We start from the raw sequence: 12,665 nt of genomic DNA on the forward strand, positions 1-12,665 counted from the left end.
TGGCAAAATCTCACTCCCATTCCCATCAACCTCAGTTGTGCTTTGTATTCAGTGCTAATAATCTAATGTTAGTGAGCTAACGCACACATACAGCATGGTACATGTCATCCAAACATTAGCATTTTTGCAAAGTCACTATAATTTGTCATTGTGTCTACTGAAGTTAGTATTTTGCTAAAAGCACCGCTGTACCTATGAACAGCCACGTAGGGCTTCCAGTGAAGCCTACGCTGTGCTTAAAACTTGCCTGCTGCTGTTGCTGCTGCTCAGGCATCATGAAAGGTGGTTTTCACATGTAAATGCTGACAACCATCTGTCCAACCATGAGGGAAATTTCCTTGGACCCAAATGGCTGTTTCTGTTAGTTTATTATATCAAAAGATTTGGACATCTGCCAGAACCTGTGTTGCATTAAAAGCAAAATCCATTCACTTACAACAACACCACTGTTTCCATTTAGGTTTCTTACACTGAAAATGTCAACCTCATCTGTTTCACCAGCTACCACAATAAACAACGCTAATGATGCCTGTTTATATGTGTCTCTTCTTCTCCAGCTGTGTCCCTGGCTCTTGCCCTAAATGGAGTCTTCACAAATACCATCAAGTTGATTGTTGGCAGGTACGCTAAACAAACTGAAGCATTTTACCAGCTCTGTCACTGATACTAAATGTGTAGCTGTATGCTCTGATCACATGAGATCGCTTATTATATATAATGCCGGTGGACTGTTTGACAAATAAATTGGATACTACTGAAACCATCTTTTGGATTGTATTTCATTTCCAGACCCAGGCCAGACTATTTCCAGCGTTGTTTCCCAGACGGACAAGTGAATGCAAAGATGCTGTGCACCGGGGAACCTGAACTGGTCTCAGAGGGACGCAAGAGCTTCCCCAGCAGCCATTCATCCTGTGAGTATCACAAAGCAGGAGAATCACTACTAGCACATGCAACACAACGGCAAAATATATCAGAACTGACTCATTAAAACTGCATACAACAGTAGTTCACTCAGTTTGATCTTGATGCTCTGAGTAGCATTTCACCAAGTAGAAAATGTCCATGTGTGCTGCTGACTGGCTGTTTACAAGGTGTTTCTTGTTGCTGCCTCTCTTCAAAGGTAATTACATCATGTAGCGATGAGTTATCATTCAATTTACTGATTCATCCTGAGGCAGCTTGTCGAGATTGAGTCAAGTGTGTTCATTCTTCGATAAGTGAGAGGTGAACACACACCCACTGTTTCAACTTTATCCAAATTTCTGCTGTGCTCAGACCAATGTGGGACACTGGACATCTTCTCCACCATATGGCTTTCCAAGCTGTTTTCACTACAGTAGCATGTGAACTAATTCACGTTTTTTCTGTTGTCCAGCCGATGAGTGTTAAGTGGTATGCACAGGGTGTTTGCTGTGGGCCATCCAGAAAAAAACAAACCCTCAGTATTATATGGTTTTCCAAGCACGTAAAGACAACATTTAAAAAGACACATCAGTGAGAACATCACTTAATGGTCTTTGCCGCCACTGAACATACAGCATGTGACTGTGTGGCTTTGAAGCTTTTCCTCCTTGCTCTGTTTGCCTTTTTAAAGTCCACAACTCATAATGCCTACAGTTAAATTACACTGAGCCTCATGCTATTCATTATTTAAAACAGTCAAAAAGAAAAACTGTATATCCTCTCGTGAGCTTCACCTCAACTGTGCCATGCTTGATATTTCTGTATATTGTTTTTTTTTTCTCACATTCTTATTACACTTCCACTCCAAATGCATGTTCACAGTTTACAAGGTAGTTATGCCACTGCAGGGAGATAGAAACAAATGTTTGCATCCATTCGATTGTCACAGCCATGTTGAGAAGAAGTGAAAATCATGATGTCATGAATGTCCTAAACTCTATTTGTATTACATATTAGTTCAGGGACAAACAGCATTGAGATGTGTGGGGCATACATGTGTGCAAGAAACATAGTGTTTTAGAAATGGTTTGAGAACGTGTTTAATCAGTGTGACTGCCTTGACCTACTCTGCAACAGCCTTCTAATCAAACAGGAGATTATTGGATTCTGCTCGTTACAATAACATGCCAAGACAGCATAATGGATGACATGGCTTAGCGAGTAAAAAAAAAAAATTTCATTGATGTTAGAGACGGCTGTAATTTCACAGTCCAGCCCGATTTCAAATAGATGTTTAGTATAATATCTTAGTTTAATGCTTATAACTTTCACAGACACCTGCTGTAAGACAGAAATGCTTTGAAGTGCTGGCTGTGTCCCATTAGAAATGGCAGAGGGACGATGCTGTGCAAGTGGTTGCAGCATTGGGTATGGATTACATTCATCTGTGAGACAGCTCTAATAGCCTTATGTTGTTGCACTGTGAGTAAGAAAGTGATTGAGAGAACAGTGTGACGGGGACACAGGGAGCACCCATATGCCAGCACGTCTAGAGAGCAGAAGAAATCCAATTTCCTGTCTGTGTCCCTTTTCACCAGACAGTGCTTGTTGGACCACGCATAAGTTACAGAGCTTTTACCCAGACAAATGTGGCAAGGGATGAAGGAATAGGGCCAGACAGATGACTAGAGTGAATGTAGCCTTATTTAAAGTGGCATGTGGCTGCAACACAACATCATTTCTGGCGGGTGTGAAGCCCAAGGCACAGACTATAAGGAAAAATAAACACTTTTGCATTCAGAAACTCCGAAATGCATCCACATACAAGCAGATTACAGCAGCATGGGATACTATAATCTGCAAGGTAAACTATAACCCAACCTAATCCATCAGAATCAGCCTGGACAGAGATATAAATATACACCAGACTTCTGTTTTAGATGACAGCTATTTTTTAAACACTATTATTACTGCATTTCAAAGTTTTTACGGCTGCCCAGGTTCTCTGTGATTAGATTCTTTTCTTCACCTCACAGCAAAGTAAGAGAATAACAAAGATTGGAGGAGACAAGTCCCAGAAAGAGAAAAACAAACAGATAAATACCAACTCCCCTGAACTCACTGCACCAATATAGACAGCGGTAAAGCAAGAAGGCCCTCAGGCATTAGCAGTAATTGTCTGCTCCTTATTCATATTCATCTCACCATTCCCCCTTGTGCATATTAAGCCATTAGATATGATCAATTAATATACACTTTTCAAAACCATCTGTCATCTTTACCATCTACATTCTGTGTGATGCCTAAATGAATCCTGTGAGACAGACCTAATCACATCTTTGAATCTCCACATTGCTTCATTCACTTATACACAACTATCTATTTTAAATTAACCATAGCTTGCAGTGTCCATCATATTAATTCAGCATCTAGAGACAATTGAACTTCTGCAAAGTGCGGTCTTATATTATTACTATAACACCGACAGGCACTCTTCAACGGAGAGTGAGTGAAGCAGCAATTATACAGCGCTAATAAGGAGATTCTGTTGAGCTTTTGTATGTTAATGGATAAAGCAGCCTCTGAGCCCAAGTGGTTGGTTAATATGCATTAGTTCTGGTGAGAGTCAGAGCGGTGTCCCGCTGTTCCCTACAGGGGTTAAAGGTCAAGACAGGAGGGAGAGCGAAGGGAAGGCTGAGAGATGGAAAGCATAATAATATGCATTCCACAGTGTTGTCAGTCTTGAGTGGTGCTGAAGGAAACTGTTCCATCACACAGTGATACTTAGGGAAATAATGATGAAGCTGCTGATGGAGTAGAATTTGAAGTTTTGTACAATTGCAGTTGCAAAAAGGAACAGAGGTGTACGTTTACAGCCACAGTAGGGGTTCTGTTGTGGCTCTACTTACGCGGCAAGCTAAATACTAATATAAGCATGCTAACATATGCATGTTGGAATTGTGAACGTTTGGCAGGGATAATGTTTGCTATCAGGGGGTAAATCGGAATTTGTAACATGAAGCAGCGACAGGCACATATTTTTACATACAAACGTTTCAATCAAAAACAGCTGAAAGACAATATTTTATATCATGTAATAAACAGTGCATAAACTATAACTAGGATCTGCTTGACAAACCTTTCTGTTAAGGCACTCTCCTGTGTTTCACTATCAAAACAGGAATCACATAGGAAGATATATTATTTTACATTCCATAGTATTAAAATATACACAGATCTGAATGACGTCACAGCCTGGAAATTATAAAACTAGCCTATGTTGATGTCATTGTGTGATTCAAAAATTCTGCTAAAGCCATTCAAAAGTTTAGCCTGAACTTGAGTTTAATGTAAGACTTGTCTTAAAGAAGCCTACATCTTGTGAAAAAGCATTTAGCAAAAATCAGCATGTAAGTCGTTTAAGTAGAATATCAGACCAATTTACATTAAGTTAAGAAATGAGGTCTCTAATGTCAGTTTCTGACCCATGACTAGACTTTGCTATTCATCTATCCATGCCAGTAGGATATGAACTACTTCATGACTTATGGGAGACCTCACTTTATCACAGTCAAAAATACAACATTTATAATGCATTACAGTAAACTTTTATGTAATAGTATTCTTGTTACTAAGATTAGCAATGACAAGAATAAAAAAACAAATTAAATAGAGCTGCCGACGCCGCATCCCCACGGACGGTTAGGTTCCATGCTTTTTGTTTTGCAGCATTAAGCATTAAGAAAATTTGTTTTTATTTCTAGTCTTTGAGTTAAATGGAGTGAAGTTTATGATATTGTGCCACCACTCTTAGACTGTGATAGCAAGAACAGCATGACTCCCACTCCTGTATGAATCATACATCAATTATAGCCTATTTTTTTGTACAATCCTTGATGATGAAGGTACAGATAAAGAAAAAAAAAATCATGGCAAAAATAGTACACTGATAACCCTCTAAAGCTTCCCAAATCATATTTTCAGGGGAGCTCATGTCTGAATAAGAGAAGACGAGCTCCCCCAGATACCCCTTTAGTTCTCACTTTGCCTCCCATCTTCACCTTCTGACAGGCCATAGAGAGAATGGGTCTGCAAGGAGGTTTTTGGGGAAACCCATTGACAGTGATGGGGTGACGATCTGATGGTACTAGTGTACTTAAGTCATAGCTTGAATTGTAAATACAGAGAACCGTAAAAATATATACATTATTGAAAATAGATGCTGAAAGTTTGACCGTTCCCCAATGGCTCAGCCCTGCTACATTCACTCAATTTAAACCCTGTTTGAAATGTTTACTCTCTTGGTTAAGCATTTTGCATGGTTAATATTCTGTAATTATCAGTAAACACAAAGTATCTGAGGATGTAATTAGTTCTGGAGGGACTATTAGAATTTAATATTTTTTGCTTTGACCAATGTACTGGACAAATTAAAAGTTTGACTTGATGCTGTTTTTTGAAGAAACTTCACAAGATCACCAAAGTTAATGTGCTTCAAATTAAGGGAAACACAAGCGAGTTCAAATAATTCACTTAAAACTCAAACATGTTGCAAAAATATTGCTTCAGTACAGAAATTATTGCACAAAACATGACCGAAGACTCCCGATGACCAACTTATAACCACTTACGGGAACACGTCAAAGAGAATCAAAAAGCAAATTTAAAAAAAAAATGTTTTTAAGATTCGGTGAGGATTATGTCAGGTGGCAGGTAATAGCGATGACACACTGAATGCACCTAGATGGAGTTAATTCAATTCAATTCAATTCAATTCAATTCAATTTTATTTGTATAGCGCATATTTACAACAACAAGTCATATCATAGCGCTTCACAAAGGCAGAGACAGAAACACCCAACAATCCAAAACATTTGGATTCCTTATAAGCTTCAGCAGTCCGCAAGCAGTCCGCAACAGTGGGAAGGAACCGAAAACCCGGGGGAAAAAAACCTCCGACAGAACCAGGCTCAGGGAGGGACGGCCATCTGGCTCGACCGGTTGGGTGGATGTAGGATGAATTATAAAATGTAGTTTACAGTTAAACAAGTTATTAGAATTTATTGTCCTTTTGTAACAGGAGGCATCATGGTGGGGGCAGCAGGATACAGAAGGTGAGGCCAGCGGCTGTAATTCAGGAGCTCCAGATCCAGAGACATCCACAGAGAGAGCAGGCGCAGGAGAACCTCGGGGGGAGTCACAGAGTTAGTCATATATAATGGTGATAGGCAACTATAGAAACATATACATACACATATATATATATATATATAAAGAGGAGAGGAGAGGAGAGAAGCCCAGTGCATCATGGGAAGTCTAAACCTATAGCAGCATCACTAAGGGGCAGCTCAGATGACTCCGAGCAGCCCTAACTATGAGCTTTATCAAAAAGGAACGTTTTTAACCTAATCTTAAAGGTAGAGAGGGTGTCCGCCTCCCGAACCCAAACTGGGAGCTGATTCCATAAGACAGGAGCCTGATAACTGAAGGCTCTGCCTCCCATTCTGCTTCTAGAAACTCTGGGAACCACCAGTAGACCTGCAGTCTGAGAGCGAAGGGCTCTGCTAGGATAATATGGAACAATAAGGTCTTTAAGATACGATGGAGCCTGATCATTAAGACTTTTATATGTTAGAAGCAGGATTTTAAATTGGATCCTTGATTTTATAGGAAGCCAATGGAGAGAAGCTAATACTGGAGAAATATGATCTCTTTTATTGGTTCCTGTCAAAACTCTGGCTGCAGCATTCTGTCTAAGCTGGAGGTTTTTAAAAGAACTATTAGGACATCCTGATAATATAGAATTACAATAGTCCAGCCTAGAGGTTATAAATGCATGGACTAGTTTCTCAGCGTCACTCTGAGACAGGATGCTCCTGATTTTAGCAATATTACGAAGATGAAAAAAAGCTGTCCTACATGTTTGTTTTATATGGGAGTTAAAGGACATATCCTGGTCAAAAGTAACCCCGAGGTTCTTTACTGTGGAACTAGACACTAAGGCAATACCATCTAAAGTAACTATCTGGACAGATAGTGAGTTTCTGAGGTGTTTAGGGCCAAATACAATAGCCTCAGTTTTTTCTGAATTTAAATGAAGGAAGTTACAGGTCATCCAGACCTTTATGTCCTTCAGACATGCCTGGAGTTTAAGTAACTGATTGGTTTCAATAGGGTTCATAGATAACACATGCGCCCATAGTTAAACATGCCAACTCTGTCTGATGGAGAATTTTCATATTCAGGCACTGAGTGCTTCCTTAAGCCTTCATATTTTGCCTAAGATTTAAGACAGCAATGTGGCTGAAAAGTTTTTTAGTTTTTTTTTAGTTTTTATTTTTCTCTATTCCTTTCTTAATTTTTGTCACTGGTGTGTCAAAATGTTTGCAGAAATTCACACTTCCCATTTGCTTTGAAAAAGTGCATTTAGAATTGGTTGAAACTTCTGGACAAACCTTGTGTTTGCTTGAAAATGAACAAAGCAATCACATTGTGCTCATCACTCTCATTAGGCGTCTTTGTTTTCTCTCAGGGGAATTACCATTAAAGGCTTTTGAAATACATGAAGCGGATTCATTATCGTGATGATGTTGTTGCCTTCCTTGGCCTCCTCTCTGTCCTCTGGCCTGTCGGGGGGGACTCCTGCTGCGTCTCGAGGAGCATCCATCAACAGATATTGGATAAACCTAGCATTCATGGTATAACCCACTGGCTTAGTTAATTACGCTAATTTTACATCAAGAAATGTGTTTGTGTTTATTTTTGTGTAGCGTGTGCGGGACAGCTCCAGCTCATGTATTATTCATATCGCTGAGGCATTTTTAGTGGATTAATCCTCAAGATGTTGACTCACTGTGTCTGCAGACATATTGGTTGTGTATTTTATATATATATATATATATATTCCTGTTACTGTCCAAGTTTCTCCTACAATGCGCCATTTTCATAATACCTTAGAAATTCACACACAGTTTGTTTGGTTTTTTTTCTGTTGACTAGGTTTAATCTGTTCATGTCAGTGCTTTCTATGAGTAAATTCTAAAACAAGTAGAAGGATGTGGTAAAGTTTTGTGTTAGACGTAGGTTTAAACTGATCATTAGCACAGTTTAATGTCTGAAATCAAGCATGCCAAAATGTTTGACTGAAGCAGCAGCTATAAGTAGGTGCAAATATGTCACAAATCACCAGGGACTCTATTGTATATTTTAAATTGCCAACTATGAGCGAATAATGATGTGTTTGCTCTCTGAGAGTTTGGTGACCTGTCCGAGGTGTTTCCCTGCCTCCCTCGCCGCTTGAATAAGCTCCAGCTCATGTCACTCTGAATGATAACAGGTAACAGCTGTTAACTGGATTGCCACTGCTGTCTTCACAGAGAAATACCATGTAGGAAATGTTTTTCGATCCATAACAGCAATACAGAAGAAGAGAAGACACACATTAGAACGTGTATTATAGTCAAATAGTGTAAATGACGTAGCACATTATGATTAACTGACGCTTTTCTTTCGGTGTTCAGTTAATGCTATGGTGATGAGGGATCAGCGCTGCAGAAACTATAAGAAGATATCCCGGAAAGGCACGATTTTCTCCTGTTAAACTGCTCTTTGAAAGTTAAGATGTTCAGTCAGCAGACCAAGTGTGCGGCTCATGGATAATTTAGTTCTGTCTTTCCAAATGACTAATGAAATTGTCTTAGGCACAGTTAAAGCTATTAAAATGAATGGTGTGAGCTGCTGCACTACCATGTGATTGGAAATGTGGAGAGATTGCCCAGAAGTGAGATGAATGGACATTGAGGGATGCTGAGGTTGTGCATCTTTACAGGTTTGTTTATAACCTCCGAACAGAAGGACTGATGAAGAGAGCCTGAAAAGTAATGCGTTGTTGTGTACAAAAACCCATGGGGTACACTTTGTGGGAGTGATGATGACTATGTGCAGGGTTTTATAAACCACAAGGTGCCAATTAACTTGCAGCGTGATTCATATTTTCCTTGATCTCCATGTGGATTGTTTCAACTGACTGAATTTGTTAACTTTATTTATTGGTGGATTCAGTCTATCATGTGCTGGCCCACTTTAAAGCTTAGGGCTGATTTTCTATAAGTGCCTTCCCAGCTTTATACTTTTGATATTTTTCTTTTGGGATTTTGGATCTGGGTCCACTTCACTTCTAGTGATTCATTTCGAGTCTACCAGTAAGCCTGTTGGAGGTGCACAATGTGTTGTTATGATTTGGCTGAGAGCCTCTACAATCAACTAGTCAACCAAAACACTATTTTCTTTGTAGATAAGCAGAAGCATTTGCGTATATCCTCCCAGAAGCATGATTTTTTGCATTTATGTGGTCCACACAATTCGGCACAGCTTACTTTTCAAGCCTGTGCCCCTTTGTTGGCCACATTTAACTCACATCAGCTGGACGCGTCAGTGAGCGACAACAGCGAGATGCAGCATACACAGTGGAGTCCAACCAAAAAGCCCATATTAGACCATTACATTCAGTCCTGCTAAGGAGTTCAATTTACGAATCCATTTTAAAGGAAAAAATCCAATCAAGCAAACTGTAATATATCCATAACCTCCAACCTGTATAACCATTTGGAAATAAAAACCCAATATCGGGCTGAAGCAGCCACCCAATATATTGGTGCACACCGCATAATGGAAAATGCTGAGTTTTTAATGGAGCCAACTCCCACTCCTTGACAGCAGGACAGTCACTGAGACAGCTGGACTTCCTGCCTCCTCTTCCCACCATCCTTCCTCTCTCACTCTCTCTACAGGCTGCACACGTGTTCTGGTGTCCTTAGTATTCTCGGCCAGTTTGTGGGTTGAGTGACAAATGGGCAGCTGATGGGTGCTGATGGGTGCTGTTTGGCCGGCTGTAGCAGTAAACTACTGGCCCTGTCTCAGCACCACCTCTTATGGCTCCATCACACAACCTTTAATTCGTACAATTACACGGCTGCTGTTTTTCTTACACTGGCCACCGTCAGCTGAGGCAGGAGGGGTCTCTTCACTCACAGGGCTTTATTTTTCACTGTGCACTCAACACAACTGATGCAGAGGACAGTTGTTGGACGAAATGAATGTTGTGCAGCAACTATGTATACATCTAATTTATCAACTCTAATGATTTCGTGATGTGGTAAACTTTGGGCCCTATATAGTCCCTTATCTTTGCTCGGCAGTGTTTGCTTTGGAACAGGTCATTACTAGCCTAATTTTGTGACGTGCAATAAACACTGAAGCCACATAAACAGTTTGCAAGTGTATGCACGCTGTTAAATAAGTCTCCTTTAGTGTGTGGTTTGTGCTTAGTATAGCTCTGTAAATGTAATTGTCTGCTCTCAGGCACCTGCAACAGTGATTTAGCACAGAGGTTTTTGCCTGACAGTCTGCAATTCCATCCCTCAGTGCGATTACCTGCAGTGGACAAGCTGCAACACTAACATCAACTTCCTTCATTACATTTCTCTAAAATGCTTTGTCATCACATACACATACACATACACTGACATAAAAAAGGATTGCACAGTTGGGATAACAATTTATAAGCTGTGAGTAACGTTCGCTGCCGATTCCTGTTTTCTTGTTTCTCTTTGTCTCCCTGCTAGTTGCGTTCTCTGGTCTTGGTTTCACCTCCTTCTACTTGGCGGGGAAGCTGCAGTGTTTCACGGATCAGGGTCGAGGGCGTAGCTGGCGTCTCTGCGCCATGGTGCTGCCTCTTTACAGTGCCATGATGATCGCACTGTCCCGGACCTGTGACTACAAACACCACTGGCAAGGTCCACTCCGCAGCTCAGATGCATGAATGTGATTTTTCTGCATTAATCAAAATCACTGTCAAATGAATTCTGCGTCCTTTTAACTCACATGGTGTTAAATCTGCTTCTGTCAGCTGGAGAGGGATAGATGTTCCGAAATCTGTTTCAATCAAACGTGGCTTATGGCACATTTATAATTATGACACAGATAATTTACCAGGCCTACATTTGAAACAGCTGTACAGCTGTAATTGTGCAAAAAAATGTAACTTAATCAGCATGACTGACAAATTGAGGAAAGAAAACATAATGATGTACACTAAGTCAGGCTGGGCAGACTGCGCGTTTGCCCAACAGGCTGAAAATTGTGTCTCACGAGATTGCTTTGTTTCAGTTATTTCATAATGGTTCGGGTTTCTTGAAAACTGCATCAAATGACAGTGAGGTAACATTTGATTCAGGATCATTGGTAGTAGATTATAATGGCGAGCTTCAGACTTGAGGGAACAGAGAGAAGGGAATGTATACGTGGGTGGGGTGTTGGAAATAACGTGATAATATGATGACAGCTCTGTCATATGGTGTTAATTAGTTTTAGGGAGCCATATGTTCCTGGGTATCAGGGCAGCTACTAAACTCTCTTTACAACCAGGATTTATTTACATCAAAGCGCAACATATACAGTAGTCATGGGCAAGCCGATCACTTTCTGAGTCATCTTTGTATTTCCTTCTCCTCCCCGTCCTCAGTGGACTGTAAATAAGCAGCAGTGGTGCAGCCCATTAAACTTGAGGGGCTTCAATCTGCTCCCTGTGTAAACACAAGCTGGAAGCCCCCATTAGCTGAGTTGCTACGCCATGCTTGATGGATACTAATGTTCTCACCATCCTTTTGCGCTTTGGAGGTGCACTCTGTCCTCTGAGAGGAAAAGACTGGGCTTCTAATCACAGTCTCAATGAGGCCAACAAACTAATATATTGCATCAAGTCACAGTCTATTAAATTCAGCTGACAGGGGTTGATGAAACATTTGCAGAGCAAGCTCATGCATTGTAGCGTGCTTGAATGGTGGAAATTGATGTTACATTATTTTCCCTTTCAGCCAGACGGAGAAAATAAAGTGAGAGCTATGGAAAAATATATTTTGACATTAGGGAAGCCTCTACTTCAGCTCCTTCAGACACCAGCTTGCTGTGTCATTTTGATCTACACCTGGCAATATAGGCTTAATATTCACCATGGCACTGTGATAGTATATGATATATTACAACTTAAAGGAGGACAGGTGTAATACAATACTGTTCAGTGTTTGACAAAGTGACAGGGACAACCTGTCCACAGGTAAGTGAGCTCAGTGCTCAGTAGAATAGATTCATTGCTTCGCCTCTCATGTTACTTTTATCAACCTCTGAACTAGCCAGTCATGATAAACATTCACTGAAACACCACAGCACAGACAAAGATGGCTAATTAACTGTGCCGATTCTAAGAACAGGTGTTGTTTCTCATTGCCCACATGAGCTAAGTTTATCTATGGATGCGTTCTTCAGTTATATGTGTTTTTGTGCTGTTGTAGACGCCTTTGTTGGAGGGGTGATCGGGTTGCTGTTTGCATACATCTGCTACCGCCAGCACTACCCCCCCTTTCTGCACATGGATTGCCACCTGCCTTACGCCACCCTGATCGCTGCCTCCCACACGCCCTCACACCCTCAGGATGACCCGCAGCCCACCGACAACGCCACCACCTTGCCCCTGGAGGGGTTGACTGAAGGGCCAGTATGACTAGTGGCCACCACCGAGACTCCCCCCAACACCCTCACCAAGCCGTCAAGCCCACCTCCTCTTTCCTAGAGACTGACTGGCTCTTGTATACATTCCAGTGGACAATAAAAAAAAAAAAAAAAAAACATTTCCATACTGTTCCACCCAGTCTCGGTGACACCCTGTTCCTTTGTGTTTATATTTTCTTCCTTTCTTTTTTTTT

General features: G+C 40.8%; 1 protein-coding gene across 1 annotated transcript in view; it reads left to right on the forward strand.

Annotated features, from left to right (window-relative positions):
• plpp4 (phospholipid phosphatase 4) overlaps positions 1-12,463 on the forward strand; it is a 70,279-nt gene extending 57,816 nt beyond the window's left edge. The window contains exons 4-7 of the mRNA XM_008297790.1: positions 558-621; positions 790-914; positions 10,530-10,700; positions 12,255-12,463. Of these exons, the coding sequence (XP_008296012.1) occupies positions 558-621; positions 790-914; positions 10,530-10,700; positions 12,255-12,463 (569 nt within the window). The remainder of the gene's footprint in view (positions 1-557; positions 622-789; positions 915-10,529; positions 10,701-12,254) is intronic.
• The last annotated feature ends 202 nt before the right edge of the window (positions 12,464-12,665 follow it).

Source organism: Stegastes partitus, unplaced genomic scaffold, assembly GCF_000690725.1.
Source record: "Stegastes partitus isolate 25-593 unplaced genomic scaffold, Stegastes_partitus-1.0.2 Scaffold1, whole genome shotgun sequence".
Classification (NCBI taxonomy): Eukaryota; Metazoa; Chordata; class Actinopteri; family Pomacentridae; genus Stegastes; species Stegastes partitus.